Consider the following 9,007-nt stretch of genomic DNA (forward strand, 5'->3'; position numbering starts at 1 on the left):
GTCTCTCAGAGAGAGTGTTCACTGATGCCAATAAGAAGTCCACATGCTGTAAATATAACCAGATTAGTCACATCCATTCTGATGCTGAAAAGGAGTCAATGAAATAATTTTCTTCCTAAAAAGTGCTGTTTCTTAGTCAAATTTAATTATATTTTAAAATATATATACATTTCATTAATATCACAAAAATTCTCCATTTATTTTTCGACTACCGGCTGCTAGTTATTTTCATCGTTTGAATACTAAAGTAAAATATAGAGCATCATTGACTGCTATCCTCACTTGAAGATTTAACTTTTTATGAAAAGCAAGTCATTCTTTAACGTATTTTACTATAAAGAATGAAGTGTCTTTTATGCATTTCTCCACATCCAATGATTGCTTTTCTCTCTCTCTTTTTTGGTTTTTGCTTATTAATAACAAAGTCAAGTTTGTTGCCCAAATCCAGAAATCATGGTCGAAAAATAACAAAGGAAAAATCCCCAAGCCATATAATAAAAACCTGGAGGGCAGGCCAGGTGCGTGGTGTGTGTGTGTGTGTGTGTGTGTGTGTGTGTAGGTGTGTGTGGTGGTAATGGATAGATGACCAGCTGTCCAGGAAGGATAAGGCGGAGGTATGGGAGGTGTTGACGTCGGCCCTTTTTGTGCCTTCACCAGCAGACCACGGCATGCACCTTCAGTACAAGAGCTGGTAAACAGTGGCACTGTTCTTGGAGCCCCTGACTAGACACTGATTTTTCTTTTTTTCCTGCTGACACCTGACACTTTAAGAGAGTGAGGAACCTTGTTCGGAAGAGGGGAGCCTGGGATGCACACTCAGTGTCCATTTCGAGGGATTTTCCTGGACCTCAGGCGTTCCTCCATGCACATCTGGAGGAAACACCATCAGGGATGAATTCCCCAGAGGGCAGCGCTGTGACTGTCAAGCAAGCGGGGGTAGGAGAGGCGCCCTAGGCACAGCTGGGCCCCATGGGACAGCAGGGCTTCTGAGGCCAATGGTCGCACACCGTTCTTGTCCACCAGGAACTTCTCCAAGTTCCCGGCGACGGGGCTGCAACACACCCGAGACCAGGGGGTGAACGTGAGTCGGGGCCCGAGCGCAGTCGCGTGGTCTCGGGGTCCGGGCAGAGTCTCACCGGAAAGGCGAGGAGCGGTGCGCGCGCCTCTCCAAGAGCGAGAAGTTGGGCTCGACCCCACGCGGGATCGGACATACCTGAGGGAATTCAGGATCTCTTGGTTCTTGGCATTCTCCTGACGCCTGAAATGGTAGCACGGGAAGCCGAGCATGATATGTATCAGAGTAATTTAGGGGACTTGCTAAAAATGTGGATCAGTCGCAACCTTTTTCACTCCAAAGTTTGAATATCGCTCAAGAATCCAACCCCCTCCCCCGCCTTTTTTTGAATGCTGGTAGACATTCACAGCAGATTACATTCGTCTTGGTATTTTATTTTACTACTTTTTATTGTTACTTGTTTGATGTGTATGCGAGGTCCCTATAGTTTTGTTTTATGCCTACATTGCCTGAATATTTTAAAGCTGGGGTAAATCCAAAATTTAAAAAAAATTTTTTTTTTTTTGCACCTCTGGTATATTCTTGAATTTAAAAAAAATACACAAAAAACTAGCTAGTGGTAATTAAGGGTTTAGGCCACATCTGTATTCTATTAAAGAATAATTCCCACATAAAAGCATTATGACAGCCTTAGATGAATGGTAGAGTGAAACTTTTGATTATATACATAAATATATAAAGTCTTTTTACTAATAAGCTTTTTTTCTCCCCAGATATTAAACTAACCATGAAGAAACATATTATCAATACATGGTACTCTTTTGTAAACGTTCCCAATGTGATTGCTCCAGATATTGAAAAGGAAATAGGAAGGATGGAAAATGCAGCAGGCAGGTAAATCCATGCATTTTTTCCATGCATTTTTTTTTAAAGATTTTATTTATTTATTTGACAGAGAGAGAGAGCGAGAGGGGGAACACAAGCAGGGGGAGTGGGAGAGGGAGAAGCAGGCTTCCCGCTGAGCAGGGAGCCCGATGCGGGGCTCGATCCCAGGACCCTGGGATCATGACCTGAGCCGAAGGCAGACGCTTAACGACTGAGCCACCCAGGCGCCCCTTTTCCATGCATTTTTAACACCAGCCCCCATTCTTAAATTTAACTAGGTTTAATTTCAGTTTAACTTCTAATTTGTGACCTTGATCTTTGTAATTTATTTAATTTTGTCAATTTATTTATACTCTGGAACAGCATAACTTGTCTCACAAATGAACATAGATATTATTGTGGTCATTATTTAGAAGCACTTCCGCCATATAGTTCCTTAATCATTGGCAAGGCCTTTTCTTATGGGACATTTCAAATCTGCAGAGATAGCATTGCCATAGATGAATGTGAAAACAATACAAAGTGTGAAATGCTAAATGTTTTAAAAGTATAATTTAAAGTGGTTACCCTGTATTATACTAAGCGAAGTAAGTCAATCAGAGAAAGACAATTATCATATGATTTCACTCATACGTGGAATTTATGAAACAGAACAGGTGAACATAAGGGAAGGGAGGGAAAAATAAAATAAGATGAAATCAGAGAGGGAAGCAAATGATAAGAGACTCTTAACTATAGGAAACAAATTGAGGGTTGCTGGAGGAGAGGTGGGGGGGAATGGGGTAACTGGGTGATGGACATTGAGGGTGCGTGATGTAATGAGCACTGGGTATTATATAAGACTGAGGAATCACTGACCTCTACCTCTGAAACTAATAATATATTGTATGTTAATTAATTGCTCTTAAGTAAAATAAATAAAATAAAATGGTTACCTTATAAATGAATAGAATGTGCATAAATGTGGTTGAATTTATTTTTTGTGGGAAGAAATGTTATTACAGGTTTGTTCATACAAATGTATACTGTGATCTAAAGCACAGATTCATACTTTCTATTTGATAAATATTCACATTAATCAATGAATCAAATAAAAGAAATATGGAAGACCTAGACAGTAGTTTCTTAATTACATGCATTTTATTGAATGTGCATATACCTTATCTAATTCCATGTATTCTGAAAATTCTCATTTCACTCTAATTAAAAAGGGTTATATGTTAGTTTGAGAGGGAAGGAGAGAAGATGAAGCAATGGTCCTCCTAATGAGAAATGTTATTCCTTCATAATGGTTTAAAACATTGATCTAATTCATCTCTGCCTCCTGTTGGACCATAGCTCCTTTTCTGATGATGATGAGGATGATGATGATGATGACAGTGTCTCCATGTTCGAAGAATCAGAGAATGAAAACCACCATGCAAGGGATTCCTATAGAAATAACTCACACAGAGGGGAGCCATCACAGGGGTGAGCACTTCGATCTATCCCTCCAGATCTTTTTATTTTTATTTTTTAAAGATTTTGTTTATTTATTTGACAGAGAGAGACACAGCGAGAGAGGGAACACAAGCAGGGGGAGTGGGAGAGGGAGAAGCAGGCTCCCCGCGGAGCAGGGAGCCCGATGCGGGCTCCATCCTAGGATCCTGGGATCATGACCTGAGCCACCCAGGCGCCAGCCCTCCAGATCTTTTTAAACTAGTACTTAGATGAAAGAAAGTTATTCTACTCCTTTACCTAGTGGGCTTGGCAAATTCCTGCTACCCAGCCACTTCTCAGGATCTTGCGAGTAACTTGCTACTTACCCTTTTCCTCTCTTGGAAAACTGCCACAGCCTGATGATTATTCATGTCCACTGGGGCCTTAAGTCACAAATGCTCCTGCTGGTCATTTTCCCTGAGACCTGTCTCTGTCCCTTAAGAACCTCATGCGCCAGTCCTCTCTGACTTGCTCCTTCTTTCTGATCCTTCTTTCAGAGTCTGAAGCAATTGTACTTGGGAGGGATTGGCTGTGATCCTCTAAAATGCTGAATCCCATTTGACCCTACTTTCAGGGAAGTAGAGCACTAGTGTGCGTAGCTAGAGAAGAAAAGCTAAACATCCTTAGTAGGAAATGAAGCTCTCCTGAAAACTTCACACACGTGACTTGGAGGGTGTGGGAGGAATGTGGCGTTGGTGTGATCAGGAGTTCTCACCCTGTAGAACATACTTTTTCTTTGCTTTTTCTCCTTCCTTTTTTCCTCTCTCATACTTCTTTTCCCACTGACCACCTTTAGTTTTCCCTCTGTTTTTATTTGTCTTTTATTTTCTTCCTATTTTCCCTGACAGTCTAAGTCTTAGATCTCTTGCTGGCAATTGGCGGCATCCAAGGTGGCTCACTTGAGGCCATGGAGGATGCTAATTTTTGGTGTTAACATTGATTAGTAAGTATGTACTAATCACTTTGGTTCACAGCACTGATATTTAGCAACTCAAGCTTCATGGAGCTCCATACTTTTAAAAATGGTCTAGGGGCGCCTGGGTGGCTCAGTCGTTAAGCGTCTGCCTTCGGCTCAGGTCATGATCCCAGGGTCCTGGGATCGAGCCCCGCATCGGGCTCCCTGCTCTGCGGGAAGCCTGCTTCTCCCTCCCCCGCTCCTCCTGCTTGTGTTCCCTCTCTCGCCGTGTCTCTCTCTGTCAAATGAATAACTAAATTAAAAAGAATGTCTAGGCAGTAGTTAGTAACTGAAAATAATTTGTTCTTTAAGACTGTTTGCTTACCGTGGACATTATACAGATGGTGACTATTATGATTTTCATTTTCCAGGGAGCAGTACCCGCCTGGTGCCCTTGCACTTTTCAATGTTAACAACAGCAGCAATAAGGACCAGTAAGTACATTTACAATAAAAAACCAAAGCTTTGCTTTTAAAGACCACCAGTAAAAAGGTAGGAATATATCTGAAGCTGCTAGAGAGGAGATCTTTATTAGGAAAACTATCTAATACAATAGCAATGGTATTCTGTTATTTTTGTCATTGGTTTTTTTACTTCTGAAAAATGTGGCTACCCATATTAAAAGCAGCATGTATGTATGTATGTATATGTATGTGTTTGAATGCATACAGAAAACCGTTGTCTAGCGTGTAAATGCAAGTGCCCCTCCTTGTGGACAAAAATAAATGAAATATCAGTATCCTTTCTATTCTAAGCCAATGTGTCTTAGGTCAAGTTCCTTATGAGACAATCTCTGAGAGGGAGGTTTGTGTGCAAAGGTTTATTGGGAGTGCTTTTAGGCATGATACCTAGGAGGGAGTTAGGGGAGCAGGACTGGGCAGAGGGAGAAGTTGGACTTCAGAGGATAGAGTTGATATGAGGAGCTCTACAGCAGGAGGCCCCTTCAGAGTTGTGTCATAGGCAGTAGGACTGGGCCTTTGCACAGGCACAGTCTTGGATGAGGGGAGCCCCTAGGATGGGGGCGCATAGCTTTGAACATGGTGGCTTCCTTAGGCCAACGCCAGCCAAAGGCGAGGAAGACTGTGAGCTGTCAGCAACCAATACTCTTGGCCGGTGGGGAATGAGTGCCAGAGTTCTGTGCGTTACTGCATCCACACAGCACATTTCTTGCACTGTTCAGGTCTGCTTTCTTCATATAGAAAATTCACCCTATGTAGGAATATACCTCCTCCAGGAGTCTTGATCTTTTTTCCTCGGGAATCTTTTTTTTTTTTTTTTTAAAGATTTTATTTATTTATTTGAGAGAGAGAATGAGATAGAGAGCACATGAGAGGGGGAAGGGTCAGAGGGAGAAGCAGACTCCCTGCCGAGCAGGGAGCCCGATGTGGGACTCGATCCCGGGAGTCCAGGATCATGACCTGAGCCGAAGGCAGTCGCTTAACCAACTGAGCCACCCAGGCGCCCTTTCCTTGGGAATCTTATAAGAGGAAGGTTAATGGGATAAACCTAGGTCCCTGACAGCTGCAGCTGGTCTTGAGGCTTTAACTGAAATAGCTTACGCCCTCCTTTCCTACTCATTCTAGAATCCTGTCACCTCTGGTCAGCACTTCTGCTGGTCTAGATGATTTGCTTCGTGGGATGAATGATACAGACTCTTGTCCCTAAAGGATTTGGGCCCCTGGTCACCATGCCCTTTTTGAGTTATAGCTGCTGTATTTGTCCATTTACCACTAAAACTGGGCTGGAGAACACCAAAGACACCAGAGCAGATCACCTATGTGCCAAATACACCCCCCTATTGTATAACAGCAACACTATCTAGTTGTGAGGAAAGAAGTCAGTTACTTTTGCCAGTATGGTGACTCCCTTTCTTGCCTATTGGTTTTTTGGCACAAGGGGCCCAAAGTGACTGGGGAGTAGTCATAGCTTAATGTTTAATGGGACCCTAACTGTGTTGCCTGGAAGACACGTGATCCATCTGGAAACCTCTAGATCCACAGACCATAAAGTTGTGGGGATGAGAAGGACACATTCCCTATGTGAGTCACTCCTACTGAAACTCCTTCATTCCGAGACCCATACATGGTCATTTCCTTTTCCACACAAAGTGGATGATGGTGCACTGCTTGAAGCTGTGCCATTGGTAAGATTAACTCTACCATAATCTTCTAGGGTCACCTCTAAGTAGAGCTATAGTCTTGCATCCCAATGTCAGGCTGACCCATTCATAGACCATGCTCCATCAACTGCTCCTGTAAGACCCCCACATATGGCCATGGTGGAGAGTTGAGGAATAGGTGCTGATACAACAGTGATAGATGACATAGGGGGAGGGTACCGTGCCACATGCTTGATCCCAGATATACCACTTCATCATGTGATGGATTGCTGTACAACCTTATAACTTGTTCACTCTGACAGAATCCAGCTCATGGTCAGTAGTCATTTTCTGTCCCATGGTTAGTTAATCCTCTTTCAAGGCCCTATTACATGATGCCATTGATATAGTGGATCAATGTGCTGAGGAATGTCCAGATGGTCCAGGTCCCTCTAGGCTGTGTCATGACATTGAGCAGGAGAGACAACATAGCCCTGGAAAAGACTATAAATGTGTGCTGCTTTCCATCTCATAACTATTTCTGATCCTCTTCCCTGACAGTGATAAAAAATCACACACTCACCATGACTGACCCAGAACATTAGGTATATGGTCTAGATTGCGTGAGGGCATCGTTTTTCACATTTGCCAAGGCAGCAGCAATTGAGGCTACTCTGTGGTTGATTTTGCAGTAGTCTACTGCCAGCCACTGGTATCCATGTGGTTTTCACAGGGACCAGACATTGAGTTAAATGGTGGTGGGAGGGAACCACCACCCCTGCACACATGAGGTCTTTGAGGATTACATTTTCTTTCCTGTCCAGGATGCAGTATTGTTTTCAGGCAGCAGGTGGGGGGCAGCTCAAGGGCTTCCACTTGGCCCTCCCCCATTATAGTCGCTCTTCCTCTACAAGCCAAGGCACTAGTAGGGATGAGGGTTCTACCAATGACCAAATATATATATATATATATATATTCCATTTTTACACTGAGGAACTGGAGAAATGACCCCAGTGGTGGGTCTTGAGACCCAATGGAAGCCCCAAAAGTCATATATTGTCAGTGATTTCATTCTTCAGTCAGTGATTTCATTTCTGAGAACTGGCTCAGGTTTAGAAACTCTTCGTGAGGTTGTGACTTTTTATTGGGTTAAGTTGCTCTCAATCTCCTGATTATCCATTCCTGATCTGTTTTGACTATATATGTTAAACAGTACCCTGACAAGCCTTTTATGTTCCGTTCCCCTTTGTACATGACAACCTTAGGTTCCAAGCCCCACCTCCTTATCCATTCTGTTCCCCATTTCTCCTCAGTAGCAGCATTCCACTTCTGCTAGGCTATTCATATACAGACTAAATTCATTTGTACATTGGCACCTGAAAATTTTCTTCCCGTTAACATCCTCACGCTTCTTCTCAACTTCTCCAACTCTTACCTATACTTGGAGGCCTAGACCTATCTCCCGCCCTTTAACAACCTCTCTGACTACCCTCCTGGTAGTCAGATGCCTGTTTATTCATGTCTGAATAGTAAACTTTCCCAAGACATTTGAGCCAACAATGGCAGCCTATTTTGACCTTAGGTCCGCCTAATTCCAGAATCCATTCTTCAGCTGATAGAGAGCCAGCTGTACAAAGAGGCCTCTAATCACATAATCTCCACTCCAGAGGAAATAGCATATAGAAAAAGGTGATCTCAAATCCAGTAAATGATTCTAAGAATTAGGATTCCACTGTGTGGAGCTTTTTGACTACTCATAAAAAATTGCTGCATTCAGGATTACCCCCCTAAAGAAAATTGATCGCATTTTCTTGAAATTCTCAAAGCTCTTAGTAATAGTTAAGTGATATCAAGAAGCTTAAATTTTAAATAATAATTTTTTTGGACATGGAGACTTGGAAATTATACCCTTGGGGGCTGTTGTTTCCTAAATTTCCCTTGTTGGGTTTATGCCTTTATCGACCTCCATTTCCTTCAATTTTCCACATGCTCTAACCCAGGAATTTTTGCTTGTTTGTTTTATCATCTGGGTGCATGTCCATTTTTGTAGAACTCTCCATTAGAAGACCAGATTTCTGGTCCCTGAGCATGGGGGCAGGTCTCTGAACGCAAGGCCCAGAATTCTTGCTCGAGAGAGAAGAAAGTAAATAAGAATGGAAGTCAGAATGTAATTTGATTATGTGACTTAGATATTATTTCTTCTTTAGAGAACCAAAAGAAAAAAAGAAAAAGAAAAAAGAAAAGAAGAGGTAAGTTTGACTTTGGCGTGAGTGATTCCAGATTTTTTGGCCCATAACATTTTCGTATCTTGTTAGTAACTACATCTCTCACTTTTCAGCAAATCAGGTGATAAAAATGAAAATAAAAAGGACTCAGAGAAGAAAAAGAAGAAAGAAAAGGAAAAAGAGAAGAAAAAGAAAGAGGAGAAAGGCAAAGATAAGAAAGAAGAGTAAGTGGCATTGAAATTAGGAACGAATTTATAATGGATTTTGGATGCAGGGTTATTTCCTGAAAGTTTATAGTTATGGAACCCTGTGTAAAAGACGAAATAAATTATTATAAAATGTGAATCAAA

At 42.1% G+C, this 9,007-nt stretch overlaps 1 protein-coding gene across 1 annotated transcript in view; it reads left to right on the forward strand.

Annotated features, from left to right (window-relative positions):
- The first annotated feature begins 616 nt into the window (after window positions 1–616).
- Window positions 617–9,007, forward strand: part of CNGA1 (cyclic nucleotide gated channel subunit alpha 1) — a 13,235-nt gene continuing 4,844 nt past the window's right edge. Inside the window, exons 1-7 of the mRNA XM_081813163.1 lie at window positions 617–691; window positions 1,024–1,081; window positions 1,789–1,909; window positions 3,197–3,370; window positions 4,706–4,768; window positions 8,640–8,681; window positions 8,771–8,882. Of these exons, the coding sequence (XP_081669289.1) occupies window positions 617–691; window positions 1,024–1,081; window positions 1,789–1,909; window positions 3,197–3,370; window positions 4,706–4,768; window positions 8,640–8,681; window positions 8,771–8,882 (645 nt within the window). The remainder of the gene's footprint in view (window positions 692–1,023; window positions 1,082–1,788; window positions 1,910–3,196; window positions 3,371–4,705; window positions 4,769–8,639; window positions 8,682–8,770; window positions 8,883–9,007) is intronic.

The sequence above is a fragment of the Leptonychotes weddellii genome, chromosome 2, assembly GCF_054177405.1.
Source record: "Leptonychotes weddellii isolate Sample4059 chromosome 2, ASM5417740v2, whole genome shotgun sequence".
In the NCBI taxonomy this organism is placed as follows: domain Eukaryota; kingdom Metazoa; phylum Chordata; class Mammalia; order Carnivora; family Phocidae; genus Leptonychotes; species Leptonychotes weddellii.